At 35.2% G+C, this 26,597-nt stretch overlaps 1 protein-coding gene across 2 annotated transcripts in view; it reads left to right on the top strand.

Annotated features, from left to right (window-relative positions):
* AFG1L (AFG1 like ATPase) overlaps positions 1-26,597 on the top strand; it is a 205,460-nt gene that overhangs the window by 152,372 nt on the left and 26,491 nt on the right. For both annotated transcript variants that reach the window (XM_041733206.1, XM_041733278.1), the window contains exons 10-11: positions 20,844-20,914; positions 21,171-21,271. In XM_041733206.1, the coding sequence (XP_041589140.1) occupies positions 20,844-20,914; positions 21,171-21,271 (172 nt within the window). The remainder of the gene's footprint in view (positions 1-20,843; positions 20,915-21,170; positions 21,272-26,597) is intronic.

Genomic DNA, 26,597 nt, shown 5'->3' with positions numbered 1-26,597 from the left:
CTCTGAAACATCTGCCAATAGAAGCAACTTGAAAATTGTTAAGTCTAGCTCCTTTCCTTTTAGGAGCTAGTTTGTTTCAGTTCCATGTGCCTGGCTGCCCAGAGTCCTGTAGCAGGCTGTGTGCATATTCCATTGGAAAAATTTTTCTCTCATCTATAATGAAGTTTTTATGGTCGAATGCCAAATATGGTCCCCCTATATTCTTTCCCTTTAATTCCTTGAATTCCCTCATGTATCTTTTAGAGTCTTCTACATTCATATTATAACTATTCTGACACTAATTTTCATGGTGTCACAATGGAAAAGAAAATATCACATAAGTTAAGGAATATAAAATTTGTTTAACAGCAAAGGATACAGAAATATATCCATATGGTGATAGTTGCACAAAAACAGAGGATGGCATGGCATATTCTTATTCGAAGTTTTAAGTTTTTCTGGCATTTGAGGGCCCGTTAGCTGACAAAAATATCACCCGATCAGAATATAGACCTTCAGGTCACCTTTGTCGTTCTTGTGTTGGTAGGTAGGTGGGTGGGGGAGAAGGGAGGCTTATACTATCCTGGTAAGTCTTGACTATTGTGGAGACTGGCTATTACATGGCTGCTCACAAGGTACAGTAACCAAGTGCAGACTCTAGGATGTGCCTGAATGTCCACTGTCAATTTGTGTGAATCAAAGCTCAGTTTCCATTCCTTCATCAAGACCAACGCTAGGCCTTCCTGAAGTCTGTTCCTTAGAGGGTTAAGGGAAAGAATTTCTGCCTCTGGCAGTGAGAGCAACTACTTCCATGGGATGGGGTTAAGACTGTTGATTTGGCCAATCCTTAAGCCTGGGGAAGGGAAGAAGATGGTTGGGGGCATTTTTATTGTTTACAAATTAAGTTTTATTCCTTCTTAGTATCGTAACGCAGAACATAGAGGTTTATATACTTAAGAGATAATCATATTCATAAATTAAAGTATTTACAGATAAAATAATACAGTGTGTGAGATTTGCTTCAAAATAATCCAGGGTGAGGGAATTGTGGGACGGAGATGGTTTAGATGAAAAAACATTGACCACAAATTGAGTGGGTGATTGTTTGCACTGAGTTTATTATACTGTTCTCTCTACATGTATATATGTGTGAAATTTTCCATAATAAAAAGGTTTTTTTTTTAAGATGCAGAATCTTTTTTTTTTTCTGATAATGCTAGCAGGAATTTTATTAATTCTGATGATTCTAAAGAAATAGCTTTTGTTATATTGATTTTCTCCACTGCTGATTTCTATTTCATTGATTTCTGCACTTTATTAATAATTTTATTCTGCTTAGTTTGGATTTAATTTGCTCTTTTTCTAGTTTTTAAAGATAGAAGTCAGGCAGCCTGGGTGGCTCAGCGGTTTAGCACTGTCTTCAGCCCACAGCATGATCCTGGAGACCTGGGATCGAGTCCCACATCAGGCTCTCTGCATGGAGCCTGCTTCTCCCTCTGCCTGTGTCTCTGCCTCTCTCTCTTTCTGAGTCTCTCATGAATAAATAAATGAAATCTTTAAAAATAAAAAAATATAGAAGTCCTTGATTTTAAACCTTTCTACTCTTTTTATATAAGCATTTTAATGCTATAAATTTTCTTCTAAGTATCATATTAATTGCATTGCATACATTTCAGTATGTCCTCTTTCCCTTGTGATTTATTCTTTAACCTATGAGTTATTTAGAAGTGTATCGTTTAGCTTCCAAACATTTGATGATTTTTCTATACATATTTTGAGAGCTTTTTCCATACAGCTTGCTCTGAAATCTATGCTTAGTATTAATGTAGCCTCTTCAGCTTTTTTTTTTTTTAAGATTTTATTTATTTATTTAAGAACGCGAGTGAGAGAACAGGAGTGGGAAGAGGAGCAGAGCGAGAGGGAGAAGCAGACTCTCTACTAAGCAGGGAGCCCAATACAAGGCTTGATCACCAGAATCCTGGGATCATGATCTGAACTGAAGGCAGAGGCTTATCTGCTGAGCCAACCAGGTGCCCTGCCACTTCAGCTGTTTTAAAATTAGCACTCACATGATCTATCTTTTCCCATCCTTTTACTTTCAACCTATCTGTGTCATACTTAAAATGGTTTCTTGAAAGCAACACATAGTTGGAAATCTTTTTTTAATGCAGTATGACATTCTCTATCTTTAATGTGGTTATTTAAACCATTTACATTTAATGTGATTACTGATATGGTTGAGTTTTAATATGCCATTTGTTTTTTCTGTTCTTCCCATTTACTTCTTTTTCTGATATGTTTCTTTTTTTAGATTTGTTTTCTCTCTTATATTAGCTTACTTGCTTTACTTTCTTGTTTTTGTTTTTGTGGTTGTTACAGTTTAGAGTTAGCATCTTTAACTTACCTAAGTTTAACTTAGTTTTCAAGTAACCCCTTGATGTCAAATACAAAAACCCTACAACAGTATACTTCTTTTTTCACTATCCTGGCCTTTGTGCTATTGTACTCATATATTTATGTAATTTTGTAATACTACTATATGTATTATATTATGTTGTATACTGCACAATGCAGTGTTTTTATTTTTTGCTTAAACAGTCAATAGTCTTATAAAGAGGTTTTTAAAATAAAAATTATTTTACATTTACTTACATGAATACCATTTCTTATGCTCTTCATTCTGTTGCATAGATTGGAATTTCCATCTGATATTATTTTCCTTCTTTTTGAAGGTCTTTAACATTTCTTGCAGTGGTACTCTGCTAGTGGTGAATTTTCTCATCTTCTGTATGTCTTGTATGTCTCTAAAGTCTTTTGCTTTTATTTCTGAGAGATATTTTTGCTGGCTAGAGAATTTATGGTTGACAGATTTTTTTTTCCTTTCAGTACTTTAAATGTTGTTGCTTATCTTCTGACTTGTATTGTTTCTAATGAGAAATCTATAATTTTTTGTCCTTCTTTACATCAGATGTCTTTTCACTAGCTATTTCCACAGTTTTCACTTTGTTATTGGTTTTAAGCTGTTTATGATGTGCCTTGGTGTGATGTTTTTGTTTCTTTTTTCTAAGGTTCTTTTTTCTAAGGTTGCTGTACTTCTTGGGTCTGTGAGTTTATAGTTTTAATTGAATTTGGAGAGTTTTAGTATATTTCTTCACATGCTTTGTCCCTTCTCCCCCTTTCCAATTTCTGGGATTCCAGTTACGCCTACATGAAACTGCTTTATGTTGTCTCACAGCTTACTGATTCTCTGTTCATTTCTTTTTCAATCTTTGTTTTCAATATCATTTTATTTTTAGTAGTTTCTTTAACAGTGTGTAATCTATTAATCCTATCCATTGTTCACCTCAGACATGGTATTTTTTTCTTTGTAGAAGTTCAACTTCTAGAAGATTTTTATATCTTCTTTTTCTGTTCTTAATGTCCTCATGCCTTCCTCTATTAAACATACAGAGAATATAATGTCTTAATGTCTTTGTTCAGTAATTCTATCATATATGTCATTTGGGGTCTATTTCTAATGATAGATCTTTATCCTTCCCTGCTTTTTTAAAAGATTTATATATTTTATTTTAGAGAGAAAGAGACATGAGCAGGGGGAGGAGTAGAGGGAGAGGGAAAGAATCTGGGCCCCGTTACTCTATTATGGCCAGAAGTGGAAGTTTCCAGTCCATTATCCTGAAAACAGGTAAATAAAAGAATCAAGTTTTCCTATTTAATTTTTTTAAATTTTTCCTGTTTTAAAAGAACTGACTTTTAGTATAACAAAATAGTTAGTGAGGGATGCTTATCTTCATATTTTCTAAATGATTTTCTAAATGACAAATGAAAAAATAATTAGAATTCACCATTTTATAAAACCCTCATAATTTAATGGAACTAGTTAATGATCATAAGTTCTATAATAATTGCTATAGAAATGGAACCTGAATTTGATCAATTTACAGGAAATATTAGGTGCAATGGAATATGTTAAATAACATCATGGGAATATATTCATCAAAATGTAGACTGCAGGGATCCCTGGGTGGCGCAGTGGTTTGGCGCCTGCCTTTGGCCCAGGGCGCGATCCTGGGGACCCGGGATCGAATCCCACGTCGGGCTCCTGGTGCATGGAGCCTGCTTCTCCCTCTGCCTGTGTCTCTGCCTCTCTCTCTCTCTCTCTCTCTCTCTCTCTCTCTCTCTGTGACTATCATAAATAAATAAAAATTTTAAAAAAAATTTTAAAAAATGTAGCCTGCAGAATTTTTAGTGACATAAACAGTCTGCTTCTTAAACAAATAAGAAAAAAAACCTTTAGTTTAAAAGAGGCTTAAGGAACATACCAACCAATTACTGTGTGTGGACCGCACTTAGACCCTGAATCAAACAAACTGTAAGAACAAAAGCAAAAAACAAAAACACTATGCAACAACAATCAGAAATTCACGCACTAACTGCATGTAATGACTTTGAAGAATTATTATTAGCTTTGTTAAGTGTGATAAGGATATAATACTTATTTTTTAACAGCTTTATTGAAATAGAATTCACATGTCATACAGTTTACCCATTTAAAGTGTATTAAGTAATTGCTTTTAGGATATTCAGAGAATTATGTAACCAGAACCACAGTTGATTATAGAATATTTTTATCACTCAGCCAACCAGTGACCAGCCCAGACAACCACTAATCTACTTTCTGCCTTTATATATTTGCCCATCATGGATATTTCTTTTTTTTTTTTTTTTTCCATCATGGATATTTCATTTAAATGGAATCATATAAGATGTGGTCCTTTGTGATTGCCTTCTTTCACTTAGCATAATTTTTTCAGGATTAATATTATTATTGCTAAATAATATTCCATTAAATGTAGAAATTTTATTTGTCTACTCATTAGTTGATGGAGATTTGGGTTATTTCTGCTTTTTGGCTATTGTGAGTAATGCTGCTGTGAACATTCATGTATAAGTTTTTGTGGGGTTTTTTTGTGGACTTACATTTTTATTTCTTTTGTGTATACCCAGGAGTGAAATTTCTAGGTGTGGTTAATTCTACATTTAGTCTTTTGAGGAGCTTCCAGACTGTCTTCCAAAGCAGTGTACCATTTTATATCTCCACCATTAGGGTATGAGGGCTTCAATTTCTTCATGTCTGTGACATCATTTGTTATTATCTCTGTTTTTGTAGTCATCTGTATTAGTTTCCTAGGGATGTTGTTACAAAGTACCATGATCTGGGTGGCTTAAAACAGCAGAAATGTATTATCTCACGGTTTTGGAGATAAAAAAAAAAAAAATCAAGTTTTTGTCAGGGCCTTGTCTCCTCTGAAACTTCTAGGAGAGAATTTTGCCCTTATCTCTTCTGGTTTCTGTTGTTTGCTGTCAGTACTTGGTGTTCCTTGGCTTTGTAAATGTATCAATCCAATCTCTGCCTCTGTTGTCACATGGTCTTGCTATGTGTCTCCTTATAAAGATATTAGTCATATGGGATTAAGGGCCCTCCCACTTTACCGGTTAACATCTATAAAGACCCTGTTTCCAAATAAGGGCACATGTGGGACACCTGGGTGGCTCAGTGGTTGAGCATCTGCCTTTGGCTCATCTGCCCCTCTCTTTCTGTGTCTCTTATGAATAAATAAATAAAATCTTAAAAAAAAAAAAAGGGCACATTTGATGTACTGGGACTTAGGACTTCTTATCTTTTTGGGGAAACACAATCCAACACAAATACAATCCTAGTGAGTGTGAAATGGTATCTCATAGGGTTTCCATTTGCATTTCTCTGATGGCTAATGACATTGAGCATTGTTGCATGTGCTTGTTAGCCATTGTATTTTTTTTTAAAGATTTATGTATGTATGTATGTATGTATGTATTTATTTATGATAGAGAGAGAGAGAGAGAGAGAGAGAGGCAGAGACACAGGCAGAGGGAGAAGCAGGCTCCATGCCTGGAGCCCGATGCAGGACTCGATCCCGGGACTCCAGGATCTTGCCTTGGGCCAAAGGCAGGCGCCAAACTGCTGAGCCACCCAGGGATCCCTGTTGGCCATTGTATTATCTTTTCAGGAGAAAAGTCTGGTCAGATACTTTGGCCATTTTAAAATTGGGTCATTTATTATTTTAGTAGTGAATCTTAAGTATTCTTTAGACATTCTAGGTATAGGTCCCTTGTTGTATATCTGATTTATAAAAATATTTTTGTATTCTTTTTTGTCTTTTTGTTTTGTTGATGATGTCCTTGAACCACACAAGTTTTTTTTTTTTTTTTCCACACAAGTTTTAAATTTTGATGATGTCCAATTTATTTTTTTTCTTTTATTGCTTTATACTTTTGGTGTCATATTTAAGAAGCCATTGTCAAATCCAAGGTTGTGAAGCTTTATGCCTATGTTTTCTTCTAAGAGTTTTATACTTTTAGCTCTTATATTTAGGTATTTGATTAATTTTGAGCTAATTTATAATTTATCTCATAGCTAACATGCTATGAGATAATGGCCCATCTTCATTCTTTTGCGTGTGATATCTAGTCCCAGCATCATTTGTTGAAAAGACTATTCTTTTCGTATTGAATTATATCGATACCATTGTTGAAAATTAATTGGCTGTAAATGTAAGGATTTATTGCTGGTCACAATTATATCTCAGCAGTCTGTTTCTCTATATGTCAATATCACGCTGTCTTGATTGCTGTGGTTTTGTAATAAGATTTGAAATCAGGAAGTATGAGCCCTACAACTTTGTTCTCCTCCTTCCCCCAAGATTGTTTGGCTTATTCTGGGTCCTTTGAATTTCCATAAGAATATGAGGACCAGCTTGTCAGCTGGTCAAAAGCAGCTAGACTTTTGATAAGGATTTTATTGAATCTGTAAATTACATTGGGAAATACAGTATCATCAAATATTCTAATTCACGAACATGAAGTGTTTTACTAGTTTTCTAGGACTACCCTACAAAGTACCACAAACTGAGTGTGTTACAATAGCAGAAATTTATTGTCGTTGTTCTTGAGGTTAGAAGTCCAAAATCAAGATGTTGACAGGTTGGTTCTCATTGGGTACTCTGAAAGAGAATCTGTTCTGAGCTTCCCCTGTAGCTTCTGGTGATTCCTTGGCTTGTAGGTACATCACACTCCAATCTCTGCCTCTGTCTTCAAGTGGCATCCTCCCTATGTGTCTTTGTATCTAAATTTTTTATTCATATAAGGATACCAGTCATTGCATTAGAGACTATTCTAAACCAGTATGACCTCATCTTAACTTGATTATATCTACAAAGACCCTATTTCAAAATAAGGTCACATTTGCAGATATTGGAGTTTAGGGGTTTGACATTGAGGACACAGTTCAACACATAACAGATGTCTTTCCATTTATTTTGATCTCCTGTGATTCCTTTCAACAAGCTTTACAGTCTTCAATGTATAAATCTTGTTAATAAAATTAACATGATTTCTTTTGTTAAATTCATTCATAAATACTTTATTCTTTTTGAATCTAGTATAAATGGAATTGTTTTTCTGGTTTCATTTTTGGTTTCTTTATTGCTACTATGTAGAAATACAATTGATTTTTGCATATTGATCTTGTAACCTGCAACCTTGCTGAACTTGTTTATTTGTTCTAATAGTTTCTAATAGTTTCTGATAGTTTCTAATTCCTTAGGATTTTCTAAATATAAGATCATGTCATCTGCAAATAGAGATAGTTTAGTTCTTCCTTTCCAATCTGGATGTTTTTTATTTACTTTTCTTGCCTAATTTCTTTGCCTAGAACATCCAGTGCGATGTTAAATAGGAGTGGTATATTCCATTAGGGAGTGGACCCTTGTCTTGTTTCTGAGCTTAGTAGAAAAAACTTCATTCTTTCACCATTAGTTATGTCATCATCTCTGGGTTTTTCACAGATGATGCCCTTTATTTAGTTGAGGACATTACCTTCTATTAATTATTGAGTTTTTTTTTTAAATCATGATTTGATTGAATGCATTTTCTGTGTCTATTGAGAAGATCATGTTTTTCTTGCCTATTCCATTTATATGGAATATTTCATTAATTGGTTTTTGGATTTTGAGTCAGCCTTGCATTTCTGCAATAAATCCCACTTGGTCATGGTATATTATCCTTTTTATATGTTGCTTGATTTAGTTCGCTATGAGAATTTTTGTGTTTAAATTCATAAGAGATATTGGTCAATAGTTTTCATGACATCTTTGTCAAGTTTTGCTCTCAAGGTAATACTTGCCTAATAGAATGAATTTGAGAGTGTTCCCTCTAAATAGATTTTTTCTTTCATCGTAAGTCAGTCTTGATAGTTTATGTCCTAGGAATTTGTCCATTTCATTTAGGCTGTCTCATTTGTTGGTATATAGCTGTTAATAGTATTCCCTTATAATCCTTTTATTTTTAATATTCTCTCATTCCTGATTTTGATAACTTTTGTCTTCTTTTCTTGGTTTGTCTAAGTAAATATTTGTCAATTTCGTTCACTTTTTCAAAGAAACAACTTTTGTTTTTGTTTTTGTTTTCTTTGCTGTTTTATTTTTCTATTCTCTATTTCATTATTTTCCACTCTAATATTTATTATTTCATTCCTTCCATTTGCTTTAGGTTAAGTTTTCTCTTCTTCGTCCAGAATCTGATGGTGAAAGGTTAGGTTATTGGTTTGAGATTTTTCTTCTTTTTCAATGTAAGTACTCAAAGTTATACTTTTCCTTGTAAGCACTACTTTAGCTATATTGCATAAGTTTTGGTATGTCGTGTCTTCATTTTGTTATCTTAAAGTATTTTTCTGATTTCCTTTTGATTTCTTTTTTTTTAACCCATTAGTCATTTAGGAATATGCTGCTTAATTTTCATATATTTGTGAATTTCCAAAATATTGGAAGGGGCCTCCTTGTTATTAATTTCTAATTTCACTTCATTATAGTCAAAGAACAGACTTCATATAGTTTAATCCTTTTTAATTATTAAGGCTTGCTCTATTAAGACTAGGATATGATCTTTCCTTGAGAATGTTCCATATACACTTGAGAATGATGTGTATGTAGTATTTATATAGATGTCTGTTAAGTCTAGTTAGTATATATTGTAGTCCAAGTTTTAAATATCCTGTTGATCTTCTCTCTAGTTTTTTTTAATCCTTATTGAAATTTGGGGGGTCCCAGGCAGCTCAGTCAGTAGGCCGTGCAACTCTTGATCTTGGGGTTTTTTTTTTTTTTTTTTTTTTTTTTTTTTTTTTTTTTAAATATTTTTTTTAATTTTTATTTATTTATGATAGGCACACAGTGAGAGAGAGAGAGAGGCAGAGACACAGGCAGAGGGAGAAGCAGGCTCCATGCACCGGGAGCCCGACGTGGGATTCGATCCCGGGTCTCCAGGATCGCGCCCTGGGCCAAAGGCAGGCGCCAAACCGCTGCGCCACCCAGGGATCCCTGATCTTGGGGTTTTAATTTTGAGCCCCACACTGGGTGTAGAGATTACTTGAAAATAAAATCATAAAAAAAAGTTGGATATTGAAGTCTCTAACTATGATTGTTGCAAGACTGTTTCTCCCTTCACTTGGTCAGTTTTTACCTCTTGTATTTTGAGATTCTGTTTTTAGGTGCATATGTTTGTATTGTTATTATTATCCTGATGGAGTGAACTTTATCATTATGAAATGTCCCTTTTAATATTTAAAAACATTTTTTGTTTTAAAGTCTGTGTTGTCTGATGTTAGTAGTGGTTGCTGTTTGCATTGATATGTCTTTCTTCTTGTCCTTTACCTTCAACCTAGTTGTATCTTGGAACCTAAAGCATATCTCCTGTGAACAGTGTATTTTTGGATTTTGCTTTTATATTTAGTCAATCTCTGACTTTGATTGAATTGTTTAATCCATTCACAAATTATGTTATATATAATATAACAATATATAACAATATTGATATTGATATATAATATTGATATATAATATTGATATATCAATATAATAATATAGCAATAATATATGTCACTATCAATAATCAGTATGTTATTATTGATATGTATATTGATTCACACCTGCTCTTTATGTTTCATGCCTTTTTTATTTCTTAGTTCCTCTTTACTGTCTTTAAGTGAATATTTTTAGTGTAAAATTTTAATTTTTTGTTTTTTTAGTGAAGACCTATTTAGCTCTGAGAAGTATAAAGTTTCATCAAACTGAAATGTCTCAAATGTATAATGAAGCATTGTATGTTACTACATGTTTTGAGAATTAAAAGGTCAGTAACAGTGATGAATCTGTACTCTAAGGCTACCTGTAGGGAAAGGGGCTCTATGGTGGAAAAATACTTGGTTCTCAGAAGTAGATGTGCAGTATCTTTCTTATAAGAACTCCTGTTGATACTTTATGAATGAGTAAGGCTGTGTGATATTATAAACTTATAACTTCATATTAGTAAAAACAACTTTCTACTTTATATCCTGTAGGGCATAGTCAGGTAGGCTGTTTATTATGTCTTTTAAAATCACAAAATTTTCATATTTGATAACATTTAGATGCACATTTAAATATTTATTAATTAACCCTGTATTACTTTAGAGAGTACTGAATTAATTTCAAGGGTTTTAAACTATTTGAAATACTGCCTAAAAAAGTGGTACAAAGCAAAAGAAGTTCACCTTGTATAGACTTCAGTATCAGGTTCCATCAGTGTGCTCAGCATACCTTTTATCTTCCATTTCTTTATTGACTGGTAATTTGACAATAGCATATCATAATGTTGTTTTGTTTTTGTTTCTGTTTTTTTTTTTTTTAAGATTTTGTTTATTTATTCATGAGAGACACAGAGAGAGAGGGAGAGGCAGAGACATAGGCAGAGGGAGAAGCAGGCTCCCTCCCTGCGGGAGCCTAATGTGGGACTTGATCCCAGGACTTGGGATCACAACCTGAGCCAAAGCAGACACTCAATCACGGAGCCACCCAGGTTCCCCCATCACAGTGTTTATATGCCAGCAGGCCGGACAAGTACCAGAATAGAGCTGGCTCACCATTTCCAGCTGAACACATTGACAAAGTATTTAACTGCGTGGCTATACTCATCTAGTAAAATGTAATAAGTTATATACACAATGTGTACATGAGTAAATGATATGTATGCTCACACATATATATATATAAATGTACAGAATCAAGTTTTTAGATTTCCTTAGAATTCTTATCTTTTATTTCATCTTCAGAAAGATCACATTTATAAATGAGGGTCAATCTTCAACATTAGAAAAGCTGATCTGGCAAATGTCCTACGTCTTTAGCTCTTGCCGTGTACCTTTTTTAACTATTAAAACTCCCGGGACGCCTGGGTGGCTCAGTGGTTGAGCATCTGCCTTTGACTCAGGGCGTGATCCCGGAGTTCCGGGATCAAGTCCCACATTGGGCTCCCTGCATGGAGCCTGCTTCTCCCTCTGCCTGTGTCTCTGCCTCTCTTTCTCTCTGTGTCTCTCATGAATAAATAAATAAAACCTTAAAAACGAAAAAACAACAACTATTAAAACTTCCTGGGCCTGTCTTTCTAAGGCAGATATGACCATTTTCTTCTCCTGAAAGGAGTCAGAGCTTCTTACTCTCTAGCTTCTTCCTCATTTTTATTTATTTATTTTTGTAATCTTCAGTCATTCTAGCTTTTCTTAATTATATGAAAAGGAAATATTGTATCTACAAGTTGTAATTCTGTGTGTTATGCCACTGACTTATATGGGGGGGAAAGCAATATTTAGATTTGGTAGAAATTTTATATGGAGTTTGGGCTGAGAAGAAGGGGGTGAAGGTCTGGAATTTGAGAGCGAAAGGTGCTAGGTCCTACTTTCAGCATTATACACAGGTCAAGATTAATGGAACCAGGTAAGTTACTCTCCAGGTGATTGAGAACGGTGGGAAATTTAGAGATTGAAATGGATCTCTGAACAGTCAATTAAGCCTTTGAATGATTGAGAAGATAAATAGTAGGACAAAATCTATTCTAACAACTGATTCCGTTATGTAAAACAAACCTACAGCATTTGAAATGCAACCAAGTCTGTTTTATATTAAGGCAAATATAAACCAGCTTAATCTTAGACCTGCCTCCAGCCCCAGATTATGTTTGGTAAGAGCACAAAGAGCTCTACAGCATGAATGCACAAGGAATCAGTAGAGTGAGAAGGCTCCCTGCCAGGGAAGTTTGGCACAAGAACTCTAAGAGGAAGGGGAAATTTCTCCCTCGTTGAATCAACTTTGGCTCTCTGGAATAGAGAACATGGAGAGAGAGGGACCAAGGAAAGCCAACCCTATTCTACTTGTTGATACCCTAACAAGCTGTTGATTTTAAAAAGGGGATAAAGGGGCAAAGTGTGGGTAGCATTCTGTTCCTCTGAGTCAATCCTAATGAAGTGGGAGGTTCTTGAAGAAATTAATTTCCATTTAAATTCATGTGTGACCCTCTTCTAGAAACCTCTACTTCTTTTGGAATTTTTTGTTGAGAATTTCAAATGATCCAGCAATAATAAGGTCTTTTTTTGACATGTTCTATTTCTCTAAGTTTTATGTTGAATGCCTGATTTCAGCTATAGAAATTTTCTTGAAATTGGAATGACTGATTATTTTCTTCTCTGTTTACTAATTTAATATGGAAAAATAAATCATGATTCTCATACTTCCAAAGCAATCAGGCTTTTAATCCAGGGTACTGTACTCACAGGTTTCCTGTAGGAGTTGATGCCAAATTTCCTGGCAACGAAACAGTGGTTGATTCCAGGGCTTTTCTGACTTAAAGACACAGTGGTACTACTTAACAGAAAATAGAAACCTGCCTCTCCACTGCAGTTTCTGAGCTTAACAAAAAGTGACAGAAGCAATGAAATGGGTGGATTTTACCAGGGCATTATAGAACAAAAGAAAAATAGTCTGCACTCTGCTTGGGCCCCATATCCTCCACCACCACCTGCCCCCACTCCTAGCCCCTACAAAAATCATTTGGAAAGAATAACGTTGTTTTTTTCTTCAGAAATGACTTTAATTCTCTTACTTTTAATTATCTGTGGGCAGAATTTCTGTTTCACATCTTTTCTGCCCCAAAACACTGCCATATATTAGCATCCCCACTGATGGGGCAGTTACCAAGAATTGAAGGAAGTCACTTAAATTCTTTATTCGTACTCAGCTGTAGGAGCTTGTTTCTGTTTCCCCAAGAGGAAAAGGCTACACTTCAGAGCATCTGAGCTTAATTCCTGTATTTTCTCCTGATCATTGTGTTGCTACCCAAGTCATTCTTTCTTAAGATATGCCACTTTATGGTTAAAATTGAACTACACAAAGCTGAACAGAACATTTTCTTCCTTGGTATGTGACATGATATTCTTGTAGCCCCAAAAGAAAACTCTGAATTTAGCTCCCCTCTACACTGAAAAAAATCATTTAATTTAGTGCTGTGTTCAGGCTGCAAGTTTCCTATTACAACTGCTCTTGACTACCAGGTATTACGCTTTCCTCAAATTTTACTGGCTAAGGAATATTTTTAAACTGACTTTATAACTTGGGTCTCATTTTAATCACTGTTTGTATTTTTGTATAATATATATCCTTGTGTATTTTTTGTACATTTGTTTTCTGAATATGCCTATTGCCAGCCATAGGTCTTAGTCCCAAACACTTGATTTTTTTTTTTTAAATACATCTGACCCTGGTCCTTCTTTAGAGCTTCACAGGCATGGTCATATTTTTGAGTATGGATTTTTAGCGTAAGACAATGTTGCTATCTTTTTAGTTTCCTTGGAAAACTGACTAGAGGGCCCTGGAGTCATAGACTCATTCCCATCACTCCAGTTTCTCTCCATTATTAATAGCTTTCTTTTCCTATTTTGAGGTTACAGTCATTTTCTCTGGCTGAAAATTTTACAATAATGTTATGTTTTTGAAATTTCCTTTTTAAAAAAATCAAGAGATCTTCATGTGTTTAAGAATGGTTTTCAAATTTTATGTTTGTCGGAATGACATCTTACTAAAAGGAAATGGTTCTGGATTGACTATTGCATTAACTATATTTGTATTTTTATGTCGCACACATTCCTAAAAATAATTTGAGGCAATTTACATTAAAATCACTTAAAATATGTCCACTAAAATGATTAAAGTGAAAGAAATGGGAAAAAAAAAACCAGTGTGGAACAAGTAGAACATTTTTATGTACCAGTAAGAGAGTGAACTGCTACAACCACTTTGGAAAATTTTTTGACAGTATTTACTAAGCCGAACTCTTCGGGTATACCCGAAGAGTAGTAATTCAGCTCCTAATTACACACCCGATAGACATACATACAGAAATTCACCAAAAGATGTGTGCTAGAACATTCATGTAGCACTATTCATAGTAACCCTGAAGTGTAAACTACATAAGTGTTCATTATTCAGGACTGAATTGTGGCCTCCCCAAAATTTACAGGTGAAGTCCAAACCCCCAGTGTGACTGTATTTGGGGATAGAGCCTTTAAGTGGATAATATGAGTAAACAAAACCAGATACATGTTAATAAGGGAAATGAGTTTATAATTGAGCAATAGGTACCCTAACTCCCTACTCGAAAATGATTTAGGGCACACTCTTAATGATTTGATCAATGTCAGTGCAAAATGACATTTTCCTGTGTCTGGAATAGTTGCCAACCCGCTAAGATGAGAACAATCAGAAACGGTGCTCATGCTATGTGTTTTAAAAACCTTCAATTTAAAAAATAACTTTTACATATTAAATATTGGAGGTACTTAGATTTTAAAATAATCTTATTTTGCATGTATTTTGTGTTAATGTTTCCTTTTAATATTTTCTACTACCAAAAGTCTGTTTCTGGTAGAGATCATTTTTCTGTTATTGAAATACATAACAATATGCACTATAATATCCATAATAAAATACAAATATATGTCATAGCATATTGATTTGTAATCATGATAAGCCATTTTTTATGCCTTCTCTTTTATAGAATACCACTGAAACTTTTAGTATAATTCTATAACAGAAAAATGATTCATGTTTATTAGTATTGTGATAAATACAGAATAACCTATGATTTCAGGAATTTTCAAGACTCGTACCTTTTGGAACTTTGGAAACCCTTTTGAGGATTCCCCCAGATTTCCCACCTTGTGTGGTTACCCCCAGCTGTCCTCCAGGTCTTCAGGCCAGGACTGCAGTTTTCTATCAGAGTTATAGTTGCCCTGAGCAGTACTGAGTCTTCAGTACTGAGTATGGTCTTCAGTCTGAAAGCTGTAAAATGGGTAATTCACCCAATTTTTTCCCTTTTCCCAAGTGTCACCTCCCTCAAGAATCTGCCCAGTGCTTTCAGGTCACCTGTTTTTGTATTTTGTCTAGAGTTGACAGTTGTCATGGGCAGGAGGGCCTTTGGGGGTAGAGCTTATTTGGTCCTATTAGACCCAGAACTCTTCTACCTCTTCTGAGAGCCTATCTAGTAATCTTACAAAGAAGGCAGCATGGGAAATAGCTTTTTTTAGAACTCACCTGACCAAAAATGTCTTTGTTTGAATAATAGTTTGGGCATGGATAGTTTGACAAAAGCTTCCTTTAGAAAATTTTAGATGGGCACCGTTCTCTTCATGTTTCCATTATTATAGTCACAAAGTTTCAAGGGAATTGATACAAATCAGTTTCTTGACCTTTTATATTTAACCTGTTTTTCCTCATGAAGTTTTTAGGATATTCTTTCTTTATTCCTGACTTCTGAAATTTCCTGTTAATATGCCCAAGAAGGGCGCCCCCCCCTCCGCCCCCCATTCTTTGTGCTGGGTGTTCACTGGACTCTTTCAGTTTAGACCTTCATGCTCTTCAGTTCTAGGAAACTTAATTTAATTTTTTCGTTGCTGATGCTCCCCCCCCACCCCCCTTTCGAGCTTCTCCTGGTTAGATATTGAGCCTTCTGTATTTATTGTCTGATTCTTTTATTTTCTCCCCTGTTTTCCATTTTTTGTTCTATTTTCTGAATGGTTACTTCATTTTTTTCTTCTAATTCTTTTCCTGAATTTTTTATTTAACAGTCATATTAGAGCTCTTTCTTATGCACTAGTTATTCTTTTGGTTTATAGCATCCTTCTTTGTTTATGCATATTTCTCTCTCTAGGTGTATTAGAGTGTATTTCTCTTTGCTGCAAGATCTCTTCTTATGTTTTATTTTAGTCTTTATTTTATATCTTAGAAGCTTTCCTTAAATGCCTAGAAATACTTGGTTGTCCATTCACAAGACTAAAACATTAAAAAACTGATTAGAAGTTCTGTGTGCATAAATAGGGTTTTATTGATTGGTAGTCTCCACTGGAGGCTGGTAGATTAGGTGGCAGGTCAGGTTTTCCATTGAAGAATCCACAAATGTCAGTATGTGCAAGTCTTTCTTTTGGTTATTCAGTTTCCTCCAGAGTGTTTCCTTCAACCTTTCTACTTCCTAAGGCTGAAGTTTGGCTAGTAGGGTTCTGGATGCTAAAGAGGGAGGGACTGTTGGTTTTACTATTTAGTGTGTAGGATTTCAGTATGGTGTCTCTTCCTCTTTCTTCCTTGTTAAAACTGACCCAGATGGTAAACTTAGTTTCAGCTGGAGTGGAGGAGACATACCGGACTCTTGCTGTTCAGGTAAAGGCAGGGCATCTAAAGACTGCCTTTGTCTTATTTCCCAAGTGCCCTTATTTCCAGCCTGCCCCCTCACCTGTAACTTCAAGTATATCTAGTTGTGCTAAACCCTTGCAGGGTTTTTAGTGAGAACTGGCTTGCTTCATGTTGCTTAGCACCACATCTCCCAATTTCTTTTTTTAAATAGATACTTATTCATTCATTCATGAGAGACACAGAAAGAGAGGCAGAGACATAGACAGAGGGAGAAGCAGGCTCCCTGTGGGGAGCCTGATGTGGGACTTGATCCCAGGACCCTGAGACCACAACCTGAGCTGAAGGTAGATGCTCAACCACTGAGCCACCCAGGTGCCTTCATTTCCCACCTTCTGATTTCTCAATCTGCCAAGGTCCTACTCATCCAACTAAGGACAACAATGCCAGATTTTTCTTCTTTGAGGCTCCCCTAATCTTTCCAAGTGAGTCTTTTAAAGAACTCTTCCCTCCCATCACTTGTCTTTGGGGGAGGGTAAATCACCCTCTCCTTTCTTAAGGGGAGAGCGCTTACATCAATATACAGATCATCTAAACAGAAAATAAATAAGGAAACAGTAGCTCTGAATGACACACTGGACTGAATGACACACTGGACCAGATGAATATAACAGATATATTCAGGACATTCCATCTTAAAACAGCAAATACATGTTTTTTCAAGTGCATATGGAACATTCTCCAGAATAGATCACATATTAGGTCACAAAACAAGCCTCAAAAATTTCAAAAAGATCGAAGTCATACCATACATCTTTTCTGACCACAACATTATGAAACTAGAAGTCAACTGGAAGGAAAAAATCCTAAGGGGAAGAAGGGAAGAAAAAGGCTCTTATCACAAATACTGTACATATAGAGCTCTGATCCCCTTTCCCCTCCTCATAAAGACACTGTGGTGTGGTAAAGAGGAGGGGATGGTGGAGGAGGGGGTGGCATTTGGAATAGGGCTGGTTCTCTTCATTATTTAAACATGGAGGTAGGAGTCTGGATCCAGTCATTGGTGGTTCTTTTTAGAAACTTGGGAGCACCAAGCACTTCTAGCCATCAACTTTGGACCTTAATCACATTTCCAGGACAAGAGGGGTAAGTTGTACTTAAGAACTGCACAGTATTTCATTGTGTAAGCGTATTCAAATATACTTCATGCCCCATTATGGGACATTAGGTGGGTTTTTTTTCCCCTGTTTCTTTGTTGTTGGAGGTGTCACTATGAACATCCTTGTAGTTGTTAACCATTATTATTTCCATAGGTGAAATTGTTATGAGTGGAATAGCCGCGTGATATGGTCTTAAATGTTTTTATTACATATTATCTGGTTGCCCTGAAATCTTGTACCAATTTTATGCTACTAAACAGAAAATTTAAATTTTTATATGTTTGGATCTTAGATATGAAGGCTTAATTCTCTGAGTCTCAGTTTTCTCTTCTGTAAAAATGGGATAATAACAAATACTACATGGAAAGGTAGGGAAAGTATAGGTAAACTAACTGTTACACAATAGCTGCTTGATAAATATAGTTTTTGTTATTCCCCGTGTAACACATGGAAATAGTTCACATGGAAACCTAAATTTTTTACTAGAATTATGAAACATACTCAAAGATGTTTAAAACAGTCATGAACCTGTATAATGAGTAAAACTGAATCTTTTATTCAGTTATTAAACTAATATGAACAGGTAAATTTTAATTTCTCTTTTTACTTTTCTAATTCTCATCCTTAAAAAAGTTAATGAGCTCTGATTGATGCATCATCTTGTAGGGAAATCTGGTCTGAGTAGAGGGTGAGAAGATTACTGTTTTCTTGTAAATTCTCTGGTAAGAGATTATGAATAAGTTCATTTCTGGTAAGGATTTCTTTCATAGCATCCTCATTTCTCTCATGGCAATATAAACATATCTAATAAAAACAAAATACATAGTAGCCCCTTCTGCTCTTAAGACAATTAGAAGCTGAGGTTTCTGTTCTTTAAGCGGTCAACAGAACTCACTCCCTGAAGTCAAGTACACTTTGGCTTAGATAGAAAACAGGCTGCTCAGTTTTAAGTTACATGAACTACTTCTGTGAGTATTTATTTTTAGGCCACTTAACACCAGTAAAATTTTAATTTTGCAAGTTGTAACATCTGAGTAACTTTTTATGATAATTTAATATAATTTTTATTTATTATTTATTTTTGAGAGAGAGAAATGGAGCGTGTGTGTGCAGGGGTGGAGGTAGAGGCCCAAAGGGAGGGGGAGAGAGAATCGTAAGCAGGCTCCATGCTCAGTGTGGAGCCCCACATGGGGGTCAATTTCACAACCCTGAGATCATGACCTGAGCCAAAATCAAGAGTCGGATGCTTAACCTACTGAGCCATCCAGGCGTCCCATATAGAATTTTCACAAGATACTGCTATAATAAAGAAAATTGTGTTATTTCACATATAATTTCACTGTAAGTGAAATAAATCATATATAGTAATTTCATAGATAATATAGAAGTTGTGGCCTGACCTAAGTCTTGTGAGCCGCATTTTAACATTATAGTATATTTGAGCAAAGGAGAAATCACTACTGAGGAAGTTTGTTAGTAATGGTTTATTCACCAAATGTGCTTTGAGAAATGTAACTATGTTCTCTCTTGGTTATTTTTCAGAATTCATTTCTCCCTCTCTGTTGGGTAACATGCCTATCCTAAGGAGAAGTTAACTCTCTGCAAGCCAGCAGATAATCTGGGTGGCTGGATTTGCTCCTCCTTTTTTATATCCCTTAAAAAGTACCTTTGCTTCTCCAATGGTTGTGTGTGATTATGTCACCATTATAAGGTGGAGACAATATCAAATGAATTCCTGAGAATAATGTTGGCAAAGCCATTTAAACATACATGTGCTTGGTATGGGCATTGGCATTTACATTGGCTTGTGTGATTTCTTTGTACCTTTAAAATATTTTTTTTTGTCTCTACAATTGCTTTCTGCAGTATCATTTTATTATTTTAATACTACCCTATTCAAATGTCAAATAGCTTTCCCCTACAAAGTTAACCATTGCAGATGATGTTTTTAAGAGACCTACAAGGTGGAATGGTGATCCCTGGGAAGGTGGCAATTCTAAACCCTTCATAATGACCATGTGCTGTCTTGCATTTTAAAAGCATTAGGAAGTAGGTACTTGTGTGTTAAATGCCTGCCGCCTGGTAACTATCTCAAGGGAGAAATGAGTTTAGTTTCATTTAAACTTAAAGAAAAAATAATTTGTCATATTAGTTTTCAAAAAGACTTTATTAAGATGAATGTCCAGAATTGAGTTTAATTGCTTCCACACCTAGATAAGAGTGATTTGTATATCAAAATCAAGCATATCATCAGGTCATCCTGTGTAAGTTTGTATGTAGAGTTGAAGTTTCTTTTTTTTTTTAACAGCATTTATTTCTTCTGCCAGTTATTTTATTTTATTGACAGTTAATTTATAAATCCCTCTTTTAAAAAAAAAAGTGATAGGAAAAAAGGGCATAGTGTTATCACGTTTGTATATGTGGGTTCCCTAAACCATATGGTGATTTGTAATTAGAATACAAAGGATTCTTTGATGAGACTAACTTCTTGGTAGCTGCAATGGTAGGCATCACAGAAGGAGAGAGTTTCTTGAATTTCTGACAAGGACACTTTTGAGAGAAACTGTGTGGTCTGTAATTGTCCTTATAGGCAAAGTCTGATAAAGTTATTGATGTGCAGATCAAGTCGGTATTTCGAAGCTGGTAATTTAATTCTGGATGTTTGATCCTCTCAGTCAGTGGCTTGACTGGATTTTTTTTTTTTTAAAGCAGCTTCAATATTTAATTTCACATGTACCCTCTCAGTGGAGATTTCAAAGGATACTTTGCTGGATGCTTGACTGCCTTGTCTATTTGCTCTTGTTTTGCATGCAAGAGAGAGCCAGAAGCCTTTCTTCTCATTGTGTACACATAGTATTAATGGATTTACTCTGCCTGTATCGTCTCATTACTGGAAACAGCCAGAAGCACAGAAGTCTTTCAGTGTATGCAAATAAGGCAGGATCATCTACCTGAGAGTTAATATTCTCTGCTTTTAAGTGTATTCCAAATCTAATGTTTGTATTTAGAGCATAACATCCTGTTCTCTTTTTTTATGGGCAAAAAGCTAAGCAGGCTCAGGCAGCTGTTTGATGTTGGCTTCAAGTGTTATTAATTTCATATTCTATTATTCTTTTCACTGTAGCACAAGTGAAGCTGATGTGGAGGCTGTCATGGATAAGTTGTTTGATGAGCTGGCTCAGAAACAAAATGATTGTACGTAAGTTAATTTCTCTTGAAAGAGAATACATTTAGAACACAATGCCCAATCTCCACTGACCAATTAATAAGTTCCATTGCTGTATATGGGTTGATGCCACGCTCAAGTGGCAGTCATTGTATCAGCATTTTGTCTAATTTATGTGTTGAATCATGTGCTATTATTCATCAAGCTATGCATTTCCTATCTGTAAGAGATGAATTTTATAGTAATTATCCAGACAAGATTGAGTCTTTGTTCATGTTCCCATAGTAACTAGACCAAGGATTCTAAAAGTGCAAGGCAGAGAGCTGCGGCTGAATAAAGCCTGTGGAACTGTTGCCGACTGCACATTTGAAGAGCTGTGTGAGAGAGTAAGTATCCAGACACGTCCAGACTCATTGGCCTTTTCACATGTTAAAATACTTCATATTTTCCTTTCTGCGTATTTCAGATTTTAAAATACTGTTCACAAGAGTCAGAACTGATTTAAAAGACTCACGAAGGGAAATACTCATCTGTATATGTCATGTGCCTTTTATAGACATTGGCTCAAAATTCGCACTTAGAAGGATGCTAAAGCAAAATTGGAAATACAGAGAGAACTATCAACTGTTGCTGGAAGCAAAACAAAAATCAGCTTTAGGGATGTTTTGTGAAAGTCAAACATAGGAGAAATTATGTTTTCCTAAATTGAGGTGAGGTTAGTGTGTGGGGCAAAGAAGATGAAGTAATACTACTATGATCTAAGGAAGCATGACATGAAAGAATTTCTAGCCCACCTGTGATTGTCATTTCTGATCTATTTGGGCAACGAAGAAAGTGAATTTCTATAACTGTGTCATCTTTATTATATAATAATATATTCAACAGAAAAAATGTATATGACACGTACATTCATATATATGAGAAAGTCCTTGATTGCAAATTCATTATAGATATGAATTCTGTTTTTTAAAAGCTCTGGAATTCCCATTACTCAGTGGATGTTCAATATATTTATTGACTATAAATCTTGAGAGAAATCCAAATTATACATAACTTTAAGCATAATTTCTCAACTGTCCTGTAAGTGGTCTCTGACTTATCTTAAGTTTTATTTTTTTTATTATTTTTTTAAGTTTAAAATAACTAAAAAAATTGTTTTTCAGTGAGGGGGAAGAGTAAGTCTTTATTTATAGCTGCCAGCCATTTTGTGAGTACTTCTCTCAAAAGCAAATGACTTGATTACTTTTAACCAGTATAAATTTGTAGTTTTTAAACCAGAGAGATGAATCTAATCTACAATTGTTATTAGAGAAATAAAGCACTTTAAATCAGTAAGGTTTAAGATCAAATAAGATCCTCTTACAGGGCAAAAAACATTATCCTTGGTAGTAGTGAAAGTCATCCTGGGTAATATGTACCCGTCACACTTCTGTGGGGTTTCATCAAGGTCCTAATAACCTATTAAGGCTTCCATTTAAGTTATACTAACTTGGCTAGAGAAATAAACTTGAGAAAAATCTAGTATATTGAAAAGATGAGGCTCCTCTTTCTTCCACAGAAGCGGACCCGGTGAGGAAAGAGGAGGGACAGACCTGTTGGGCATAGATGGTCTCTTGGAGCAGACACTGAGTACTTTTATTTTTTATGTGTTCATTATTTCAGGAGATACCTAGTGCTGGGAAAAGGCCACTCCTCAGGGCCCAAATCTTTATAGTCTACTCTGAGGAGGTGGTGGGGAAGAAGACTGTTGCAGAGAATTCTTTTTCCTTTATTTACAAAGTTTTAATAATGATTAAATAAATTCAGGTAAAAGATTACTAGTGTACATCTTACCTTTTTAAATCAAATTATTGTATAGATCAATCACAAGATTTTATTCCACCTTTTTATATAATTCGTGGGACCCGTGTGAAACAGGCTAGGTCCAGGTATGTGTGTTGAAATGTTATGTTTAACTGCATGTCTCCTAAATTCCTTCTCACACATTTAACTGCATGCTATAAATTGCAAGGCAGCTAAAGGACTAGAGTTTGTAGGGAGGATTCAAGATTGCTTGAACAGATGGATAAGATGGTGTTCAAAATGCCTTTCAACACCAAGATTATGACTGTTTAACTTAAGGGTTGATGAGGAATTCGAGGAGGGAAAGAGGACAAAAAGACTTAGGGATAATTTTTGACATTGGATTCACATGCTTCCTATAAGGATCTGATCCATTCTCTACTAAGCTCTTTATAATCTTACTTCTGCTGTACCTGTCTCCTATGCTTCAGCCAGGCTGGCTGCTGCCTTATTTGGACATGGAATTGCCACAGGTCAGCATATTTGGGAAATGGCACACATAAATTAGCAATGCTGCAATGCTGCAGGAATGGTTTTGCTGCTGGGAAGGTAAAGGGCCAGGGAGATTCCTGGGCTGCCTCAGTTCTGGTGATTAATGCCCTTATTCCCTGATGCTAATCACCACTGTTGGCATCCAAACACCATCAGCCTTGACTCTTGGCCAAATAGTAGAGATAAAAGCTATTCATCCTTTAGTATTTACTGAGTGAGAGTGTACCAGGCACGGGACACAAACCAGAAGTAGTTCCCAACCAGTGGTTTCAGTTGGAATACATGAAATGAAATGAAACATAAAATAGAAATAGAGAAGCAAAATGTTTTTTAAAAATTCCCCAAGAGATACTGTTAAGTACAGTTATAAGTCTAACAACATATAAACTAATATGATACAATCAAGATTAATAGATGAAGGCCAAAACATATATCTGATGGATCTCCATTCCTTGAATACTAAAAACCAAAGAAGAAAGCTAATAAACAAGAAAGAAGTTGACAGTGAACGTGTATATACCCATGCATATGCATCAACTGATATATTTCTCTGCTTAGACTTTTTACAAACACACCTGGCTACCTATCATTATTTTTAAGACGCAAATAACAAACTACTCTTGCAAATAGTTACTTGTGAGCACAGTTATCAGTTGAGGAAACAATTTTCTGCAGGTGTAAAAATTACATTTTTCAATAAGGAAAATTTAGGTATAGTCAGTTTACTCATTAAGCCTTTAGAATTCAGTTTTGGCTCACTTTCTTTGAGCAAGGTTCTTTCATTTTGGTCTACAAAAGCTTAACCCTAAAGCCAGTGGTTCTCAAACTATTTGGTTTAGGACCTCTTTACACTCTTAAGAATTATTGAGGAACCCAAAGAGCTTTTGTTTAATGGGTTCTCTCTCTCAGTATATACTCTGTGTATTAGAAGTTAAAACAGAAAATTTTCAAGTATTTATAATTGATTTAAAATAACAATGATAAAACCCATTATATTCAACCCATCAAATTAGTATAAATATTTTTATAAAAAATAATATTTTCCAAGGTGAAAATAATTTAGTAGGAAGAGTGACATTATATTTTTTGCAAAGCTCTTTAATATCTGACTTAATAGAAGATAGGGACATTCTCCTTTCTGCTTCTGCATTCAGTTTACTATGATATGTTGAAGTATATAAGAAAATCTGGTCTCAGATATGTAGTTATAAATGGGAAAAATATTTTAATAGCCTTATCAGATAATTGTGGATGTTCTTTTTTTGATGCTACATGAAAATTCAATAAAAACTTCCTTCCAGGGACGCCTGGGTGGCCCAAATGCAGACCTGGGTGAATTGAGCGTCTGCGTTTGATTTAGGGGGCCGAGTCCCACATCGGGCTTCCTTCATGAAGCCTGCTTCTCCCTCTGCCTGTGTCTCTGCCTCTCTCTCTCTCTGTGCCCTCATGAATAAATAAATAAAATCTTAAAAAAAAAATAACTTCTTCCAAAGAGCACAGTATGGAAAGAGTAACTTTATAGTGGAGAAACCTGACAAACACTACCTCAGACAGGTGTGATCAATGTTAACATCAACAGCAATAACTCATATTGATAGTTTATGCCCTTGATACGATTTGATGAAAATAGCACTTGACCTCTGTGGTCTTTCTTCCATTATTCATAATTGCAGTCTAATCATGAGAAAAACATCAGGCAAATTCCAGTTGAGGGACATTCTACAAAATAACTGGCCAGTATTCTTCAAAACTGTCAAGATTATCAAAAATAAGGAAAGTCTGAGAAACTGTCACAGCAGAGGGGAGCCTAAGAGCCTCTAATGATGACTAAAAGGTAATACGGTATCCTCGATGGGATCCTGGAACAGAAAAAGGACCTTAGGTAAAAAGTAAGAAAATCTGAACAATATATGGACTTTAGTTAATAGTATATTAATATCAGTTCATTAATTGTAACAAATGTACCATACTAACGTAAGATGTTAATAATAGGGAAAGCTGGATTGGGGAGTATATGAAAACTCTGTACTATCTTTTCAATTTTTCTGTAAACCTAAAACTATTCTAAAGGAGTCTATTTAAATAAAAAAAAAAACTTGGCAAGAAGTAGATTTAAAATGTTGGTTACAGTGTAGAATCTGAGACAGTTTCAGTGTATTTTTGATATATTATTATATTAAAATCCATGAATTTTTCTGGACCTTTATTTTTATTTTAAAGATTATTTATTTCTTTGAGAGAAAATATGGGCAAAGGGAGGGATAGAGGGAGAGGGAGAAGTAGACTCACCACTGAACTGGGAGCTCAATGTAAGCTCTATCCAGGACCCAAGGTCATGACCTTAGCTGAAGGCAGACATTTAACTGACTAAGCCACCCAGGTACCCCTCCTTCTTGAACTTTAAATCTTTTGTCATGCATGATTTTGTAAGAGAGTGAATGAATGCAGTGGTTATTGGAAAATATTGGTTGACTGAGTTTATATAGCTCTTCCAAGTGTTGACACACTTAATTATATAATATAAAAGCATTAGATTCTTTAATATCATCCTGAGTCTCATCAGAAAAAAATGTTTATGAATTAGGAAGCTCTCAGGTTTTTCAAAATTCTAATTTTGCAGATTTGAGGAAATGTTCTTGGAGCAGGGAGGGAGAGAGGTGTGAGAAGAGGGGAATAATCTGGGCTTTTTTAGTTTTACTTATGGCATACATCAATGGCGTACAGTTATGAAACCTTCTTTTATCTATGATGGCACTAATACCAATATCTACCTAATATATAAATCTGTAAATATGTTGTTTTTTCTTGGAAGGAGCCATGGCTCAAAAATAATCTTTACAGACCATCAACCCATTCACTTCTTGCCAGAGGTTTTGTTTCATGGTGGTATCAGGTGTGGTTGAATAAGCCTTAAGCTTTAAGAGCCTCCTAGAAATCTGTGCCATCTAAAACTGGGACTGTCCCAGACATACCAGATGCCTGCTTTTTCACTTGGGGTTGGATGTGTTTTTTTCTTTACTAAGTGGTTTTTGTTTACTACACTATTTAGTCGGCTCAGAAGATCATTATAATTAATTAAGAATTTTAGGTTACATCTGAAACTGAATGATTTCAAGAGTCCTCTTCATTCAAGTATTCAGTATCTGAATTGCCACAGTTATAATGTTGCAAAGAAACACAAAATTATTGGGGCGCCTGGTTGGCTCAGTCGGTTAAGTGTGCAACTCTTGATTTCAGCTCAGGTCATGATCTCAGGGTCCTAAGATCAAGCCCCGCGTTGGACTCCACATGGGGCATGAAGCCTGCTTAAAGTTCTTTCTCTCCGTCTTCCTCTGCCCTCCTCCCACTGCATACACATGTACTCTCTCTAAAAAAAAA

This window comes from Vulpes lagopus, chromosome 1, assembly GCF_018345385.1.
Source record: "Vulpes lagopus strain Blue_001 chromosome 1, ASM1834538v1, whole genome shotgun sequence".
Classification (NCBI taxonomy): domain Eukaryota; kingdom Metazoa; phylum Chordata; class Mammalia; order Carnivora; family Canidae; genus Vulpes; species Vulpes lagopus.
Note: the sequence above shows the minus strand (reverse complement) of the source record. Positions and strands in the feature narration are given on the sequence as shown.